Raw genomic sequence first — 20879 nt, 5'->3', positions numbered from 1 at the left:
AGACAGATCATCGAAGCAGAAAATCAATAAAGAAACAAGAGTATTGAATGACACATTGGACCAGATGGACCTCATAGATATATACAGAACATTGCACCCTAAAACAACAGAATACTCATTCTTCTCAAGTGCACACGGAACCTTCTCCAGAATAGACCACATACTGGGTCACAAATCAGGACTCAACCGATACCAAAAGACTGAGATGATTCCCTGCACATTCTCAGATCACAATGCTTTGAAACTGAAGCTCAATCACAAGGAAAAGTTCCGAAGGAACTCAAACACCTGGAAGCTAAAGACCATCTTGTTTTATCAACTATCTATCTATTCATTCCCCTATCCAACCATCAGTCCATCTTTTCACTCTAATTCAGCACATGTCATTAGAGTTTAATATTTTTTTTTTAAAGAGCAAGTGCACATGTTGGGTGGGGACGGAGGGGCAGAGAGAGAATCTTAAGCAGACTCCACACTCGAAGTGTGGAGTCTAATGTGGGGCCCGATCTCATGACCCTGAAATCATGACCTGAGCCAAAATCAAGAGTCAAAAATCAAGAGTCAGATGCTTGGGCGTCTGGGTGGCTCAGTGGGTTAAAGCCTCTGCCTTTGACTCAGGTCATGATCCCAGGGTCCTGGGATCGAGCCCTGCATCGGATTCTCTGCTTGGCAGGGAGCCTGCCTCTCTGCCTACTTGTGATCTCTGTCAAAAAAAAAAAAAAAAAAAAGAGTCAGATGCTTAACCAACTGAGCCATCCAGGTGTCCCTTGAGTTTAATATTTAAAATTATGTTTAAGGTAAAATTTACATGCTGTGAAATGCATAAATCTTAAGAGTACCACTGGAGAATTTTGACAGTTAGCATAGAATGTGTAACCTGTATCCCTATCAAGATGTTATCATCCCAGAAACCTCCCTTGCCCTCTTACCACTCAATCTCTGCTGCCACACCCCCAGTGCAAATGACTATTCTTTTATTTGATTATTCTGAAAAAAATAAGTTTGTTTTGCTTATACTAGAACTGCATATACACAAAGCCATATAGTATGTACTCTTTTATGTAAGGGTTCTCTCACTCAGCCTGTTTCTGAGATTCATCCATTTTGTTGTGATCAGTGGTTCATTTCTTTTATTGCTGAGTAAATATTCCCTGTATGAATATATCACAGTTTGTCCATTCTCCTATTGAGAGACATTTGGGCTGTGTCTAGTTTGGGGTTATTATGAATAAAGCCGCCATGAACGATTTCTAGAATAAGTTGGTTGCCAGGTAACCTCCAAAGGTGATCAATGAAGGATTTTTTGGGTACTATTGTGAATTTATAGGTTTGTATATGTTTGATACATTTAACCAATTATAGCCATAATTCATTTTGATGCTCAAATTATCCCATTTTCTAGCCAGCAGGAGCTCCTTTAAGTCAGCTCTCATGCCCTTTTGTAAGACTCTAAACATCTGCGAAGTTCCTTGCTTTTAGGCAGAAGATGTCCGAGGTTTGTCTTGTGCATTTCTTGCCCCAGATCTGGAACAAACCATTTCTCCATGCACTCTCATTTCTGTTTAGTGGGAAACAGTATTTAAATTCACAATTATTCATTAGGTATGTTATCATTACTGGGTCATCCCTGCTTTGACTTTTCAGTGGACAGAGCTAAAAAAAAAAGTGTATTTTTTAGAAGGAGAAATATCAATTCATAGTAATATATAGTTTTTTTAAAATAGAGTTTTTACTTGACTTCTTTGATTTTGTCAAGTAATATTGGTACCTAATGACATTAAGATAATTACTCATTTGCTTTATCCCCTAGGGGTGTGTGTATAAAAGTACCTACATTACCAGTAACAACAAAACCACCGTACGCTGTTTAAGATTTTTTTTGTGGTTCTTTTTGTTCTTATGATATATCCTAACCAGGATGTCCAGTCAAATTACTGTTTTGCTATTGAATGAAGTAAGAATTCATGAGTCTGTGCTGATATAAATAAGTAAATAAACAGAGAGAGAGAGAAAATTTCATGTAAGTATAAAACCAATTAATCAATGTAAAAGAAATTCTGGCACTAGAAATCGTCATTTGGCAGTTATCATCATGATAACGGATTCAAGTGAGAACCATCAAAAGGTAGTTACTAGTGGGTAAAAGTCTGAAGAGTGACAGGATATTTGAATAATCTCAGAGTAACTCCCCAGAGGATATTTATTAACTACAAAAGGTAAAATAGTAATTTTCCAGAGAAGCAACCTGGCAGACACTCCTATCAAAGTTACTACTGCTAATAGTGGGACTAATTAAGAGCTCGTGCTTCCTTCACTGACAAGCACTCAGAAACACTCTGTGGTATTTGTGTCAAAGGACATAACTGCATCGAATCGTGAGGAAACATCAGACCAACCCAAACTGAAGGGCATTCTAGAGAGTACTGGGCCCTTGCCCATATTCTTCAAATACTGTTTCAGATGAAAAGGATCAAAAGAGACAGAAAAAACTGAACAGCTAAAATGCGATATATAATCTTGTTTTTATTTTTGCTATAAAGGATATTATTAGGACTCTTGATGAAATTGGGACAAGGTCTGTAGATTACATAAATTTCCCGATTTTGATCATTTTACTGTGGCTATTTAGAGAATTCCTTATTTTTAGGAACTATATAGATGGACAAAGAGAGAAGAGTGAAAAACTGAGAAAGATAAAACCAACGTAGAAAAATGTTAACATGGGGAATCTGAGTGAAAGGCGATGGGAATTCTTTGTATTACTATCGGAACTTTTCTCTAAGTCTAAAATATGTAAAAAAAAAAAGGAGAAATAAAACAACAACCCCACCTTATTTTTAAAAAGATTTTATTTATTTATTTAAGAGAGAGAGAAAAAGCATGAGTGGGGGGAGGGGTAGAGGGAGAGGGAAATACTCTCAAGTGGACTCCATGCTGAGTGTGGAGTCCAATGTGGGACTTCGTCTCACAAACCTGAGATCATGACCTGAGGTGAAATCAAGAGTTCAACGTTTTGACCGACAGAGCCGCCCAGGCACCCCAAAACCCACACTAAAGTCATTTAAAAGAATTCACTTTGTGGTTATGCTTTCAGTTTGTTACCCAATGAGGCCAATTTGTTTGAATTAGATTTTGACTCTTGGTGTTTGGATTATATAAAACATGTACATGGGTGCCTGGGTGGCTCAGTCAGTCAAGTGTCTGCCTTCGGCTCAGGTCATGATCTCGGGGTCCTGGGATTGAGCTTCACATCGGGCTCCCTGCTCAGCAGAGAGTCCGCTTGTCCCTCTCCCTCTGCCCCTACCCCCCCCTACTCATGCTCTGCCTCAAATAAATAAATAAAATTTTAAAAAAATAAAACATGTACATAATTCCAAATTCTACACTGTAAACAAATGTCATTCGGAGAGGTCTAGCTTTTGTACCTTCTCCTTCCCCTTATTCTCACCTTCCTCTTTTGTAAGTATTTGTATTGTTTTTTGGTTTATCCTTCCAGTGTTTGTTATCTTTTATGAAAATAAGAAAATACATACAGATATTCAAAAGTTTCAGGTAACAGTATGATTGGGGAGTCCACAGCAGCATCTAGAGATTTTCAGGGAGGTTTTTGTTTTGTCTTTGAGAGAGAGAGAGAGACACTTGTGTGCCAATGGGAAAGACCCCGTGGAGAGGAAAACAGGACTCGGGAGAAAGAAGGGATAGGATATAGTGTGTAGGTGGGGAGAGGGGTTGGCCCCAGCGACACTGAGGAAGGCAGGGTCCTGGAGCACCTGTAGATGCAAGCAGATGGGGATGTAGGAGTATGAGGAAGTTCTCTTCTGAGTACTTCTGTTTTCTATTTACATTGAAATAAAAGTGATCTTCAGGCGGGAGTGAGGAAGGAGAAGGGGTTGTTGGCAACTTGAGCAGTGTGAAGGTGTGGAAAAATATTTTCAAAGAATGGGACAATGGACTGACTAAGGCAGTGGTTCTCAAACTTCAGCCTCAGAATCACATGGATTTGCTGGCTTCCACCCCCCCAAGTTTCTGATTATAAGGTCTGGGATAAGGTCAAGAACATGCATTTCCAACAAGCTCTTGAGTGATGTTGATCATGGGAGCTATGCTTTGAGAACCAACAGACTAAGGAAATATAGCAGGACTGCTGGCAGCGCTGAGGCTCACTTGAGGTTTGTGGTCATGAATGCTAAGTGAGAATGATCAACACAATTGGGTGTTACCTAGTAGTCCTCATTTCAGCCAGCAGGGTTCCAGTGTGGAGTAGGTGATGAGCTGAATTTAACCAGGATTGGGATTTAGATGGAGAGAGGATGGTGATATCAGTAATGGATGGTGCCAGACAAACGTATCCATTTATTTATGCTTTTCTACTTCCATCTTTATATAAATGAGCTAAGATACCAACAAAGGAGGAAGAGGATAGATGAGAATGAGCAAAGAATGAGAGACAGAACGTAGAAAGCTCAGAATGAATAGGAAAAAGCTCATGTAAGGGAAGAACCAGAGAAAGATTACAGATCTTCCTGAACTTACAATGGGGTTATACCCTGATAAATTCATCATAAGTTGAAAATTCTGTAAGTTGAAAATGCAGTTAATACATCAAGCCTCCTGAATGTCACAGCTTAGTCCAGCCTACCTTAAACATGCTCAGAATACTTACATTAGCCTCCAGGTGGGCAAACTCATCTGACACAAAGCGTATTTTATAATAAAGTACTAAGTAAATCAGGTAATTTATTGGCTACTATATCCAGAGTGAAAAAGAGAATGATTGCACAGCTACAGAATGGTTAAACGTCTACTGGTTGCTGACGCTTACGATGCTGTGGCTGACTGGGAGCTGTGGCTCACTGCCAGGGTCCAGCCAATACGAAAGAGGATTGGGCCACCTATCGCTTGCCTGGGAAGAGACCAAAATTTGAAGTGAGGTTTCTACTGAATGCATATTGCTTCTGCATAATTGCAAAGTCAAAAAATCGTAAGTTGAACCACTGTAAGTTGGGGACTGTATGTATACTCGAATCTGGTCACAGTAGGGTCACCAGAGCACTGAAGATTAAAGCAGAATTAGTATTTTGCAAAAAGCAGGCTAAGGTGTAGAAAAATAGCTGGTATAACATAAAAAACATTTATATTAGATTTAGTAAACAGAATGCTAATAAATACCTATTTAGTTATTAAAAAAAAACTCTGTCACAAGCACCAAAATATATTTGCACAGCCTTATTTATCACAGCATTATTCCCAACAGCCTAGGGGTGGAAGCAATCCAAATGTCCATTGACAGGTGAATGGAGAAAGAATATATGATATATATACATACAGTGAAACATTGTGTGGCCTTAAAAAGAAGGAAGTCATGTCACATGCTGTAACATGGGGTGAACCTTAAGGATATTATGCTCAACAACAAAAAAAGCCAGCGGGAGAAGTACAGTATATGATTCCACTCAAATGAATTATCTACAATAGCCCAAATCATATCAAGTAGGAAGGGAATTGCCAAGGGTAGGGAAATGGAATCAGTGTTCAGTGAGTGTAGAGTTTCACTTTTGCATGATGAAAAAGTTCCAAAGATCTGCTGCACAAGAATATACTTAATAGTACTGAACTGTTCAAAAATCATTAAGAAAGCAAGTTTAATACTATCGGTTTTTTTTCTTTTTCTTTCTTTCTTTTAAACACTGCGCACACACAAAATTCCTGCCAGACCAACACAGTAACCCTCTTCCTTCTCAGGAGTTCTAAGGGGAAGTAAGAGCTATGAAGTATTTTCATTCTAGCAATTTTAAAATATTTTGTCCTATGTGTCATATTCATAACAAACCAAAAGCTCTGGAGAATATGAGTTCAGAAGAGTGAATGCACCCAGAAATAATGAGAATGTTAGATAAAGCCTAGTGAGTTAAATACCATTTAGGGTAAACAAAGCTGCAGGGTAACAATTACGGGGAGGATAAAAACTAATCTTTCACTTCAGATGACCAGGAAAAAGGGGAAATGCCATGAAACTGCAGGGCCAGCAGTTACATAGATGGACAGACAGTCATTAAATACTGGACTAAAAATAAAAACTGTAGAATCCCTTCATTATTTTCTTTAAAACAGAGATTTCAGTTTACTTGGGAGAATTTATTGTAGTGATAAAGAGGGGAGAATACAATCGCAAATTTCATCTAGTCCTAAGACTGTAACATTGTTTTAGAAAATAAATCCAAGGTCTTAAAGGGATCCATGAAAATCTACTAAAATAATGTACAGGCCAAATAAAACTTTAAAAAGCCCCTCAGGAATAAAATAATTCTAATATCTAATATCTAATAATCTGTTACTGATATTAGTACAATTCAATACAGGAAAGCCATTTTATGTGAAAAACTTAATTTCTAAAATGAATCCTGAAAGAAACATATTCAGTGCTTACTATGCCTCATTTCTTAGCAAAAACAGAGAATGCATAACTCTGCTTACAATTTATAAAACTTCTTTGTTTGGGGGAGGGACAAGGGAAAACCTCCCACAATCGTGAAGGTGAAAGGTATTCAAATGAAAGATAGAAATGATTTTCTAAAGGTTAAGTGTTGACTGAGCTTACACATACAATGGCTGCATGCTAGCGGGCTTCTGAACATTTTCACAAGAAATCGGAGGGATGGCATATTGAAGAAAGAAAGAAAAGGGGGAAAAAAAACCTTGTTACCACATGCAAATATAAAAAAAAAGGCAACCTCAACCAATTGTACCACGACCGGATGGAGGAGCCCAGCTGACATACAAAGACAAGTCTCTGTGTTTAGGGAAGCTTGGGGTTCTGCTCCTTCTACTGCAAGAGAGCCTGACCTGTGAGTACTCCTTGATTTCAACTCTATAAATGACCCATTATTTCAGTTAAAATTTGATTGTCTGAATACTAAAAGTGAAACCTGCTTTTTGGTGACTAGCAGCGCTTTGCTTAAAGAGACCTGAGAACTGCTTGAATGAGACCTCTCTGCCTTGATTTGACTTAAAATGAGGCTGTTCTCTTAGTTACTGGAAGTACTGTAGGTCACTGTGGGTACTGAAGCTCGTATTATCAATATCGTCATGTTGCTTATGCTGTCTTTTGTATATTGCCATGAAGACTTACAGGGCCACTTGAATCCATTAAGAGTTATTTTCATATGCAATGAACTTTATCTCCAATGTATTATAAATGATCACTTACTAACTTTATTGTTTTGCTGTTTCCCTATTTGCACCAGTTGTGCTTTATTGTATTGTTACTATTTTATGGTAATTGCCAGATGAATTAAATTTTAAGTTGGGTGTTTCTGAAGTAAATGAGGTGACTATTAGAAAAAAGAAAAAGCAAAATATGTGTAGTTACTTCAACTGAAATGCTTCCAAATGCTTTTTTAGACACAGTTAAGTTTATAACAAAACGTAATGAACTAGCAATAGTATTTAATTTCCAGTAACATGCTTCCAATTGTGATTCTGTATGCAGCAATTAATGTGACCTTTGAAGCATGGCCTGAATGACTCAGTGGCCAGCAAGTCAACCTACAGTGAAAGGTTGCTGCCATTGCCATTACTGCCGAATAGGTATGTATTTTTACATAGCAATATGATGTTTTCACAAACATACCCAGAATGCATTTAAAACCTTGGACTCTTTGGAGGCCACAGTAGAATGTGTTGGGCGCTGGCCTCCACTACAGAAGCTGAGGCTTCTATATGTCTATGGACATGAGCCAGTTGGCAACTACTGGCCAGGGGGTGGTGGTGCTGGGTACAATGCAACACTAACACAGGGGGACAAGCATGAGGATTTATCAAGTAACAACCTTAAAACAAAACAAAATAAAACAAAACAAAAACTTTACCATCTACTCTCAGAAAACCATTGTGACCATGTCAATATAGCACGCAAGTCACAAGTAACACCCACTGGGAAATTTGTCCACTGTGCAAATACAGTGGTTTGTTTCTTGTTCTCATTGGCCATTCTTAAATGAGTATTTTTTAAAACATCAATAAATGGCCTTAAGAACAGTGAGTGAGTGACACATTGTAAAGGAGGTGAAAATCAGCCATTAAGTGTAAGACAGAATGTAATCTGTTAATTTGTTAATAAATGACTGGACACTAGCCATCTAATACATGGCTCTAAATGATGGCCACTGTTACTATTTAAAACAAATGCATTGCTTTTGCTTTATTTTCTTTAAGCTTACAAATAGAGCAAAACCAGAAAGGTCTATTGGCAACCCTGTCCAACTATTACTAATTTATTTTATTGGCAGATTGAAGCTGAAGCAAATGGTTTCAGGATATGTGCTTTGTAGAAATATCTTGATGATGGCTTTCAGGCCTAGAAGTAAGTTTGAAAAGATACGCTCTGGGAGATCTGCTGAACATTCTGATGAATGATTTGTGATACTGTAAATGCTGGACTTCTTTACTTACTAAAATGGACAGAGCAAATGAGAAGAGTAAGACCTTTTTCCAAAGAAGTAAAGCTAGAAGGTATAATCTCTTTTTAAAATTGCTGTTGTAAGGGGCACCTGGCTGGCTCAGTTGGTAGAGCATGTGACTCTTGATCTCGAGGTTGTAAGTTTGAGCCCTCACATCGAACGTAGATTACTTAAAAATAAAATCTTTTAAAAATTCATTAATGTGGATAATGTTAAAGGAACCATGTCTAGATACTGCTGACAGGACTCAGCATTAAAAAAGAAAATGCTGATCCTATGTGATTAGGAGGAGTGAGGTTTAGCGAAAAGGATCATGGACCCTAAAAGCTAGGCAGATCTGAGTTCCAGCTCTGGTAATGCCATTTAAGAGCTGCACGGTCACGGGTGAAGTTGGCAACCTCTTGATCTCTCATTACCTCTTTTGGAATACCTACCTCACAAGGTTACAATGAGGATTATGCAAATGAAGTAATATCAATGTGCTTAACACACTGTCCAGTACATGGCAACTGCTAAATAAATATTAGTTAGTGGTCCAGCCATCTAGCTCAAGGGTTCAATTCTGGCTGCAGATTAGAATCCTCTGAGGAGCTTTTAAAGGAAACCACTGCCTGGAGCCCACTGCAGACCAATTAAATCAGGAGATCTGGGGTTGGAGCCAGGCATGGATACCCTTAAAAAGTCCTCAAAAGGATTCTAATAAGCAGCTGGGACTGAGAGGCACTGAGAGTCTTTTCTACAAAGCGCCCAATCAGTGGTTATCTCGAGATGTCTGGGGCTGAGACCCCTATTGCCTCCCAAGATAGCCTGTTTCATTCTAAAACAGCATTTCCTTAATAGGAAGCCACATCTGTCTCTGCAGTTTCCAGTCAGTAGTCCTTGTTCTGCTTTCTGAAAACACAGATCACAAGGTGAAATTCTTTTCTCCGTGGCTCTGTAAAGTGTTCCCATCTCCAGAATTGGGTGCTTGTTTCCTTCAGCTTGCTCGTATGACATAATTTGGGCTTTTCTCCCCTTTCGTTCTGTGCCTGTTTCCACGTGTGCTGTTGGGATGAAACACTGCATTCCAGGTGAGGCCCAGAGGTCCTCCCAGCTTGGGACTGGCAGTAACACCCCTCAGATTAGTAGTAATGGTCTTCATCTAAGGCACTCTGTGTCTACGAATTCAGCCAAAGAAGGGTGTTGGTTCTTGCTGCAGCCACAGCAACCACAGTCAATTGCAATTTCGTTTCTTACTGCAGCTCAAGCCCCTCCTGTGCTTGAACAGCTGATTTTGAGATCCTCATGTACAACTTCACCTACTTTTCCACTAAATTCCCTCTTTTATTCAATAATATTTATTGGGCTGAGAGGCAAACGAAAAGGACTTGGTTCTGAACCCTAATGGGGTTTAAAATACAGCACGGGAGGAGGAAAAAAACCCAAACCAAACCAAAGAACTACTTACAGAGGAGTTCTCACAGTTGTTTTGGCTGTCTGACCTCTCAAAATCCTATCACTTGCCATTAAGTTCCTCTTCACTGGGGGGCAATGAGAGGTTTTTACCTGAGCTTCTGCAAGCTCCCCATGTAACCACGCAATGCAAATCCCTCCTTCAGGCACCCTTTTCCTCTTCCTGGTAATCCAGATCGTATTTATCAGCTTCATTTTTTGGCAGCCCGCCATTCTTCCTAGATGGCCCTTTCTTTTTAGAATCTCAGATCACTAGAAACGTGCCTGTTAGTTTCTATAAACATCGCCGACATCGGTCTTCCTGCAGTTGAGACACAGGACAGACCTGAACTCTGCAGACAGGCCCTCACCAGGGATTACATAACTTCCTCTTTACCAGTTGGTTCCTCTTCCCTGGAATTAATTTTCCCTCTTTGACAATATTTTAAACTGGAATTTTACCCTCAATGGCATGGTTTCTTCTCGATCAAATTATAGACAGACTTTTAAGAAAAGATAAGTTCTTCCAAATGTTTTTTCTCTGTGTATCATGCCACATCAAGAAGTTACTGTAATTCAAATGCACTTTACATGATAGCATTCAGAATCTGAATGTACATGCCTATAAAAACGTTTACTGACAAGAGGAAGGTGGTCTTGGTCACCTTTGTTTTCCATGTAGTATTTAGCCAGGTGTGAAATATTTACTAAAGGGAGATTAGTCCAAAGGTGTTTTTTTTTTTAAAGCTAATTTTCATGGAGTACTTTTATGTGCTAGTGTTAAGTTCTTCATACACATTGTGTATTTCTACAGATAAGAAAATGAAGGCTTAGAAAAGATTAATTGGTTTGATCCAACGTCACAGAGTTAGGTCTGATTTTGGTAACCTTGCTCTGAACATCTTTATGTTACATCTGCTAAGATGCCGCTGTAGAGAAATGGGGCAGTCGCTCTAAGAAAGGAAGGGGATTAGACCTCCTGGAACCTTCTCTTCATGTCTTCTTGCTCCTTAGGATGGCCTCCCAGGCTGAGTTCTTCATAGCAATCAATGCCCAGGAAAAGGCCAAGAACAGGTAGCATTGTTAACATTCTCTGTTGCCACGAACAAGTGGAATCCACACTCGATCTCTTACAAGGTTCTAGCAACAGTCGCCTAACACAGGGCACAGTAAGCTGCAGTTACTTATTTCAAAATCCTGGAATGTACATCCTGTTTTCCATCTCACTATCACTCTAGATTTCTAGGTCAGGAGACTGCCTGGCCCAACTGGTGGCTGTTGCCACCTGACTTGGTTTTGTTTGGCTATTTTGCTCTCCTGTTGCAGTGTTACAAGTCTGCCTAAGGAGGCAGGTGCTCTGCTCTCTTGGTCTGCTTGCCACGCAGGCAAATGATTTTAATACGCCCAACTCAGTCTTAGGTTGCAAAGGAGGAGATTGAGGACTCTTTCCTATTTATATCTTGGAATGGAAGACTGCCACAGTTTATCTGTCTTATGCTATGTGGTAACCCTTGTCAAAATGAATGAACGCCATATCCAAGGGAAGGCGTCAAGGCAAGAAGGTGGGCAGCGGTCAGCAGTGGGCCCAGCTCACTCATGGCTGTAACTACCTTAGGGATGTCCCTTATCTTTAAGCAATGTGAGCTGTCATTTCTCTTCACCTCTGTCTCTGTTCCTATAAAAAACTCCCTGTGGAAAGTGAAATAAACCTTGAACGTATACTGCAGCCATAGGAAAAGTTAGAGCAGGACATTCCCTAAGACTCTCCTACATTTACTGCTTGTTTTATGAGATGGTAATGCTGCTACATACGTAGCGTAGATAGTCAAAGTTTCTCATGTCTAAAAATCAGTCATGGATTATTTGGGCTTTGAGTTAAAGCGACTGCTATTAAAATGACAAATGACTTGATGCTGCATTCTGTTGCAGGAAAAATCTGAAGACATAAAAGCTACACACAAGGAACATGTCATTGAGCACCTCTGCTTTTTGATCCCTACACCGGACAATGAGAAGTCACATGGTAACGACGATGAGTGCTTCAACTGGCAGCTGGCCTTCCTCCTCCCAGAAAGACAGCTTTACGGCCAGTCATAGCATCCAAGGGCTGAACCACTCAGGAGACCCAAGCAGTCCTAATCAACCTGGTATTACTGCTACTCCAAACGGTACCTGTCCCATGGATGAGAAACTACTCTCCAGCCTGTTAACAATATCCTACTCTGTTATTTTCATCGTGGGACTGGTTGGAAACATAATTGCCCTCTATGTATTTCTGGGTATCCACCGCAAAAGAAATTCCATACAGATTTACCTACTGAATGTAGCTATTGCAGATCTCTTACTGATCTTCTGCCTGCCTTTCCGAATAATGTATCACATTAACGGGAACCAGTGGACACTTGGTGTGATCCTTTGCAAGGTTGTGGGAACACTATTTTATATGAACATGTACATTAGCATTATTTTGCTTGGATTTATCAGTTTGGATCGCTACATAAAAATTAATCGGTCTGTACAACAACGAAGGGCGGTAACAACCAAACAAAGTATTTACGTTTGCTGTACAGTATGGACAGTTGCTCTTGCTGGATTTTTAGCTATGATTACCGTAACCCTTAAAGGAAATCATAATTCCACAGTGTGTTTCCATTACAGAGAGAAGCATAATGCCAAAGGAGAAGCAATTTTTAATTACGTTCTTGTGGTAATGTTCTGGCTAATTTTCTTACTAATAATCCTTTCATATATTAAGATCGGCAAGAATCTACTAAGGATTTCCAAAAGGAGGTCAAAATTTCCCAATTCTGGTAAATATGCCAAAACAGCCCGGAATTCCTTTATCGTACTTATCATTTTTACTGTATGTTTTGTTCCCTATCATGCCTTCCGATTTGTCTATATATCTTCACAGCTAAATAGCCCATCTTGCTATTGGAAGGAAATCATTCACAAAACCAATGAGATCATGTTGGTTTTCTCATCTTTCAATAGCTGCTTAGATCCAGTCATGTATTTCCTGATGTCCAGTAACATCCGCAAAATAATGTGCCAACTTCTTTCTAGACGATTTCAAGGGGAAGCGAGCAGGAGTGAGAGCACTTCAGAATTTAAGCCAGGATACTCTCTGCATGATACATCTGCCGCAGCTAAAATTCAGTCTACTGCTTAAAGCACTTGAGGGAAACACATAAAAAGGATGAGAAAATACAACCTCTTAATTACTTACAGAACTAAAAATTATGAAACAAAGCTCTAGCGTTTGCAAAGCTCACACCTGTTCAAAGCTCTTTGCTTATTTGTGATATTTCATTTGCTTAGTTGTAAACTATTTCAAGGGAAGAAAAGCTTATACTCATCACTAGATTTTAAATCTGTATGTAACGTCTTTTCAAAATAGGCTATTAAGCTAACACTCTTAACACAGATTATAAAGTTAAGTGAAATTTATGGTTTTAACAACAGAATAATTAAAATGTCACGGTATCTCAAGTCACTAACGTAGTTACTCACATTCAAGCACTTAATACTAATTTCAAGTGCATTTAAAAGTAAGTTAAATGATTGGCAGACTGACAAGAATGTCAGAAAATATATGTTCTTTGTCATTGAAAAAGCCTGTATAATTTGCTACTGTATTCATTCATGCCTAAACCTTTATAACAGATGAAATAATAAAATTCTAATAAAAAATAAAGTCACCCATTATCTATCACTGTTTAGATCAAATAGAAATAATTTAAATATGGTATAGTAAAGTCAAACAACAGAGGAGCTAAGAATTTGATAGCCTAGCAACAGGATTTGAACCTACGCCTTACTTAAAACAGATTTAGAAGTGACTCAGCCATCTTGGACCATGTTGTGATAGAGTAAAATTGAAAATAGGCACAGCCTATGGTCTACCATGTCTGATACTAGGTTTACAACTGACAGAACCACTTGAACATGTTTACAAGAAAACTTATACATAATGATGCTCAGTGAACTGCTGGGTCATGATATCAAACAATTGAAACGATCTGAGTTGGGTATCCAACAGCAAAGGAATGGAGAAATACACTGTTCACAAAATGGAGTATTACACAGTGCTTTCATGAAATGAACTACACCTGCACGTGTCAACATGGGAGAATTATCAGAAAAATGCTGAATAGAAAAATACCCCAAAACCCAACTGCAAAAAGGTAGACACACCATATGAGACCATTTATGTATAATACAAAAACACATAAAATACCATATTCTTTCTGGACCTATAGATATGCAATAAAGGTACAAAATGTGCATAATATACACAGCATAACACAATCAACTCTGAGTTATATGGTTACAGCTGGAGAGATTTGAAGCAAACATGGCAAAATGTTAAGTCGGTTAAACCTGTGTGATAGTACTTGGGTATTTATTATATTATTTTTGGCATATTGCTGAGTGTTTGTAATATTTTATAATAAAGAAAACTTAACAGATTAGAATTAAAGGGAGCAAATTCTGAAATCTTCATGTATGCTCAAAATTAAATGGAGAGTAAGCTCTAAGAAAAAGGGTTCTTATTTAGCAAGGGCTCCTGGGAACTTAGTGTGCTTCCAGGCACACAGGTGGCCAACAGGTATCTGTTGAATAATTGAATGAATGAACAAATGAGCAGATTAGTGAGACAGGGAAGGGGGGGTTGCTTAATAGAACTGAAAAAGTGGGTGTATTTTTTCCCCTAGTCAATGTATCTCAATATAGCTGCACAGAACATTGTACAGTTAGAATCAGGAGCTATCATTAAGGCAACTACTTTTAAAATTTTGCCCAGCATTTATTCAGTTTTTTTGGTCACACACAGAACCAGAATGCCATTGGGTAAATATGTAAAAGCTGTTATGACAAAGTCCAAGGATCCCCTCATATGTTTGTTACAGAGTAGGAGAATTTCTTAGAGTTAGAATAATTCTTTAAACTTCAGGTGGGCCAGTGGCTGGGGAATCAATGGTAAAGAGTATGAAGAATTTTGTTAGGGTTGAATTTATTTTAATGAGATTTGGTTTGTATATAATTACTGTGCAACCGTGTATCAGTGAGTGCACGTGACTGACTGAATAAGGAACAGGTCAAAGCAGAATTATATTTAAAAAAACAAGAAATATTTGAGAATAAAAATGGAAATTTGCAGAAAAATTAGCAGCTTAGAAAAAATTTACAGTACTTTGCTCTGACAATGTTAGCAAATACCACCAAACTGAAATTTAGCATTTCTGTTTGTATGGTTTTAAAATACGACAATACTGGGTGCCCGGGTAGCTCAGTTGGTTAAACAACTGCCTTTGGCTCAGGTCATGATCCTGGAGTCCCGGGATTGAGTCCCACATTGGGCTTCCTGCTCCACAGGGAGTCTGCTTCTCCCTCTGACCTTCTCCCCTCTCATGCTCTCACTCTCTCTCAAATGAATAAATAAAATCTTAAAATATGACAACACTAATTTTCTCTTGTGTTCTCAAAGGTAAAAAAAAATTTTTTTATATTGTTGGTAAACAATTTATATCCCTACGTGTCTCTACTATAAACGTTAACAGCTTGAATGGTTAGATTACATTGCGTGCGTGCGCGCATGTGAGGGAGGAAGGGGAGGGGCAGAGGGAGAGGGAAAGAGTTCTCACGCAAACTCCCTACTGAGCATGGACCCTGACACAGGCAGATCCCACAATCATGAGATCATGACATGAGTGGAAATCCAAGAGTCAGATGCTTGGGATGCCTGGATGGCTCAGCTGACTGGGTGTCTGCCTTCAGCTCAGGTCGTGATCCTGGGGTCCTGGGATCAAGTCCTGTGTCAGGCTCCCTGCTCACTGGTGAGGCTGCTTCTTTTTCTGCCTGCTGCTCCCCTGGCTTCAGCTCTCCCACCCTCTCTCTCTTTGACAAATAAATAAATAAAATCTTAAAAAAAAAAAAAGAGATGCTTAATTGACTGAGCCACCGAGGTGCCCCACACAATGGCATTCTTTAAAAAAAAAAATTAAAAAGCACACTGAGTTAATTCTTGTTATAATAATTGTGGTAAAATAAATTTTGATAAAAGTCAATCTGAGCTTAAGTTTATAATGGATTTTATTTATTGACAGAAGTTTCACTAATAAAGTCTTAGAGTAACCTGAATCCTGCAAGTGTTTGTAAATTTTTTAGATTACATATATATTTATTTGACAGAGAGAGATCACAAGTAGGCAGAGAATTAGCCAGAGGGGGGAGGGAGAAGGAGGCACCCTGCTGGGCAGAGAGCCCCATGTGGGGCTCAATCCTAGGGTCCTGGGATCATGACCTGAGCTGAAGGCAGAGGCTTAACCCACTGAGCCACCCAGGTGCCCCATGTTTGTAAATTTTTAACATGATACTGACTTACAAAATTTAAAGCTATTTATTATATATAATCTTTAATTTCTTACTAAGCATTAGTGTTTTCAAGCAGGAAACACTTGTCCCTATATCCCCCCAATCCAACGTTTAGTTCTAGAAGCATGCAGAAAAAGATAATTCCCGAGTATACATATATCCTCACCTTGCAAAAGATACTCAGAACAAGTTTCTAAATAGCATCTAACATATGCAAAACTAAACAAGGGCAAAATAAAATGCCTGGCTGCCAGACTCTGATACCCAATGCTGAGTACTGCTGTTCGTTTTGGAAAACCCAGCAGAGCTGGGTTTGATGATGGTTAACTTTCTAAGATCAGATCACTAGAAAAAAGAAATTTTGTTCAAGTCCAGAAGGTTTTATTTTCAACTTCTTTGATCAGGTCACTAGAAAAAGGAAATTTTATTCAAGTCCAGAAGGTTTTATTTTCAACTTCTTTTTAAAATGGGTTCTTCAGTCCTGCAGTATAAAAGTAGAACTAATAAAATTACAACTCTTTGAAGCAAAGCCTTACTGAAAGTTACCCACAAGAGAAAACAGCATGAAATAGAGTTCTCCTAGCAGGCAACCTGGATTTTGCAGAAACATATTACCAGGCTATTTTTAAGGTTTTTTAAAAAAGATTTTATTTATTTATTTGTGTGTGTGTGTGTGTGTGTGTGTGTGAGAGAGAGAGAGAGAGAGAGAGAGACAAAGAGAGAGGACACATCAGCAAGGATGAGGGCAGAGGGATTGGGAGAAACAGGCTCCTGACTAAGCAGGGAGCCGGATGTGGGCCCAGGACCCCAAGATCATGACCTGAGGTGAAGGCAGACATTTAACCAACTGAGCCACCCAGATGCCCTAGGTTTTTGAAATATGAATGGAGACTTATTTTACCAGATATTAATGTATATTCTTATCTTTCAATAAGGAGAACTCTGCACCAGATACAAGGATAAGCTTATCACTGGAACAGAATACACATCTCTAAGCAGGCCCTCAATGATACAGGAGAAGATTATATAACGTAATTAACGCCTCTCAAAAGAGTAGGGCAGGAATGATCAGAGGGAAACCCAAGATTCTGTTGCTCAAGATGTGCCAGAATCTTGCAAAGTGGTGTTAAGTGAATTTTTGAAAAGTTTTCTGAGTGACTGCAACACACACTTTCTTCCCTCAGAAAGAACCACTGCAAATAAAGGGAGATATCACGAAAAGCCTAGGGGAAGGAAGGGATGGATTAATAAAAAGTGCCGTGCTTATTAATCAAAAAGTCAGTTTATAGCCTTACCTCATGTCACACACAAAACATTATTAAGATTATATATAGATTGTTGCATGTAAATAATGGAACCATGAAAAGATTTAAAAATAAGTGATTGGGAAAGAACTTCCTATTAATCAAACAGCAGAAATCATAGGGACAATGCATAGCTTATTTTTTGGTCAAAAACCACAAACATAAACGCAAAAGCTCAGAGTGGCAAAAACGTTCACAACAGTTGTGACAACTACAAGGAGAGCCTTTTAGGTCAGGTACCAACAGACGCCATAACTTGCCAAGAAACTTCCATTTTTTCATCAGAATAAAGTATTCAAAACCCAGAATGTAATCGGAATTGTGTCAGTTAAGACAGAAACTAAGGCATGCTCTCACGTTGGCTGAGGACACGTCTTTTTTCACAGCGACGCGGCCCCGGTGAGCACACACAACGGTATGTGGCTGCGGCAGTACGTCGGTTCAGTCTGGTTTGCAGACAGACACCAGCGCTGGCTGGGGGATGGTAACAGACTCAGAGCTGGAAAGGAAGTGCTAGGTTTGTCCTAAACTTCTGCTATGCCTCTTATTTCCCCCCTTTCAAGTTCACATGCAAGAAAATGAGCAGCAAAGTTGGAGATACTTTTGTGTACCTTTTACGCTGCTAGGCGCTGGACACACATGATCATCACTTAAACTACACTGCAAGTGGTGTCAGGAGAACTGCCTTTTTCATGGGGATGTGAGTTAGTAGGCTTTGACTCTACGGAAACTGTCTCTGCTAAGATAATGCTTTTTGTTTTCATTTCCGTCTGCCCAAGCCCATGGTTAACTACTGAGATGTCTTAAAAAAACAAAAAACAAAAACCCAAAACCCAAAATTGGTAATAACATGTATTTGGGACAAAAAAATTCTGTTTACCACTCATCCAAATTGTGTGCAGTCAAAAAGCCAACATCTTAAAGGCTGGTTCTCTAGCTGTGGCACATTTGCCCACTCCGGGAAAGCCCTGCCTGAAACACGGACAGTAATCTAGTACAAGAGCCTACAGGTGGAACTGGGCGGGGGGTGTCGAATAGAGGTTTAGAGCACTCACTCTTAATTTTGCTTCTAGCCAAAGAAGGGCATCAAGAACCATCCTAAGATGAGATCTGGAAGAACTTTCTAATTATGGTTTGAGTACAGGTGTGGATGAGGCAGAGAATCTCTTTTTGCTTTAGGAAGTCGTACAGTTACTGCAAGGTCCACATTCAACTTCTACACAGGTCTATTCTGGTGGGCTCATTCAACATATCATCTTTCTTTAGTTCTAAAACATTTCAAGCACCCAAAAAAGGGGGAAGACACAATATAGCGAGCAGCAAGCACCCATCACCCAAACTGAACAGATGTTAACATTTGGCCCTATTTGCTTCACTGTTCTCTTGTACCCAGACATAACCCCCAAAGCTAGCTTCACTAAAGCTCATCCTGAGGTATCCTCTTTCCCCAAGTTAGTATTGTCATTCTGATGCACATTTTTCTTCTTTTATAACACAGCTATATATAACGATAAGTACTAGTTTTTGTTTTTTAAAACGGACACAACGAATATCTTACTACTGCACCCTTTTGTAACTTTTTCACTCAATTTCTGTTTGTTTTGATATACGTAGGTCTCCTCACTCACTACACTGATACACAGGGTTTCACTGTGGGAACAAAAAATAGCTCAATTCTCCATTTCACCTGACAGTGGGCCCTTAGGTGGTTTCCACTTTTTCACTATTAGAAACCATGGTCTCCTGTATGCCCTGGGCACATGCGTGAAATTTCTCCATGGCTGACTCCTAGAAGTAGAAATGCTTGCTCATAGGGTATGCACATTCGCAACTGATCTCTGTTGTGACAAACTGCTCTCCAAAGTGATTTTATCGATGTATATACTTCTCCCAACTAGTGAGAGACAGGACATGGGACCTGAGTCTAGTGAGACATGAGTTGTTTCCCAATACTTGGTTTTGTCATTTTTACTAACTTTAGTCCATCTAGTAGGTGTGAATGGCATCTCCCTGTGGTTTTAATTTGTGCTTCCCTGATTACAATTGAAATGGAGCACTGGCTCATGTTTTGTCCCCCCTGCCCCATTCAGGATTCTTCTTGGGTAAATGGCCTGTTTGTATTGGGACCTCTCCCCCCACTCCGTTCCCCTTTAATTAGTTGCTGCTTCTTTACTCATTTCTTTCAAACTGCTGAAATAGCACATATTCTGGATACTAATCTTTTGGTGTTTTTATGGGTTGTTAATCACTTCTATCAGTTCTATCACTTGCTTTCTCCTTTCCTTATGGTTTCTTTTGCCAGACACCACAAAGTAAGATGTTTTCTCTTTCGCTTTAAAGGAACTTTCTAGGAAAAAATGTAGATAAACCCTGGCCTTTTGATATACAGCTCTCAAAGACCATGCTAAAGAACTTGCAGAGAGAATTATGATTAGCTTGGCATTTCATAAATGGAATCCAGATGAGACATTCCCTGAGAACACAGAAATGTTTTCTTAAACTACAAAATTCAAACACCTGAGAACAGACGTGTAGATGATTTGAAAGCACAGAACGTTTCTTGGACCAGGAGAAGAGTCTTGAGCATTGGAACAATATCTCCCTCCCATCACAGTTAGGCCATAGTGGGGATCATGGTGGGCTGGATCCAATAGGTCTTCTTGGCCCAATGACAGTAAACATTATTAAATAACAGAACTGAGAGTCAGCGTACCATCAGGTCAGAAGGGCAGCCCTTGCAGCGAGACTGCCTGAATTCAATGTCTGGCTCTACCACTTACTGTATAACCTTGGACAAGCTCTCTTCCTTCTACTGAGAAATTGCTTCCTTCTACTCTTCCTTCTACTTTTTATTTGTTTTTTTTTTTCCCTATGAGAAAATGCCTTCTCCTGTTCTTCCTTACTTCCTTTTATTCTTCCTTCTACTGAGAGATTATTTAATATGAGTTAGGAGTACCTAACTCATAGTGTTGTTATGAGGACTAAACAAGCTAATAAATATACCTGGCCAGGAAGAAACATTCAATATATGTTATCCAAATACTCAAATGTCAAAATGGAATGGCCAGAAGCTGAAGGTAAACATTGGAACTAGGAAGAGAGGCAGTGGAAGCTGGTCTGGAAGTAAGCGAGGTGGGAGGGAGGCGGGGAGTAACTCACGAAGGGTAATTCAACTTCAGCTTTCATGAATAAGAGCACTGCCCAGGACAAGAGCGGTAACAGACCGATCACGGGCTCATCAGAGCCATGCTCTGGAAGTTGAATAAGCAGAAGAGGACAGTGAGGGCACCTTGCAGGATACCAGGAA

The 20879-nt window shown here is 39.3% G+C and overlaps 2 protein-coding genes and 1 long non-coding RNA gene across 15 annotated transcripts in view; 2 read left to right on the top strand and 1 right to left on the bottom strand.

Annotated features, from left to right (window-relative positions):
* CASK (calcium/calmodulin dependent serine protein kinase) overlaps positions 1 to 20879 on the bottom strand; it is a 350383-nt gene that overhangs the window by 134045 nt on the left and 195459 nt on the right. The window lies entirely within an intron of this gene.
* LOC122897395 lies at positions 6758 to 8346 on the top strand. Its single transcript, XR_006382525.1, has 3 exons — positions 6758 to 6845; positions 7490 to 7587; positions 8289 to 8346. It is a non-coding gene; the product is annotated as an uncharacterized LOC122897395 (long non-coding RNA).
* Positions 8377 to 13071, top strand: GPR34 (G protein-coupled receptor 34). Its single transcript, XM_044235620.1, is given in 2 exon segments — positions 8377 to 8511; positions 11820 to 13071. A coding segment is annotated over 1 exon segment (1173 nt). The 5' UTR covers positions 8377 to 8511; positions 11820 to 11898.

The sequence above is a fragment of the Neovison vison genome, chromosome X (genome assembly GCF_020171115.1).
Source record: "Neovison vison isolate M4711 chromosome X, ASM_NN_V1, whole genome shotgun sequence".
In the NCBI taxonomy this organism is placed as follows: domain Eukaryota; kingdom Metazoa; phylum Chordata; class Mammalia; order Carnivora; family Mustelidae; genus Neogale; species Neogale vison.
This window is presented reverse-complemented; position numbering and strand designations above follow the sequence as displayed.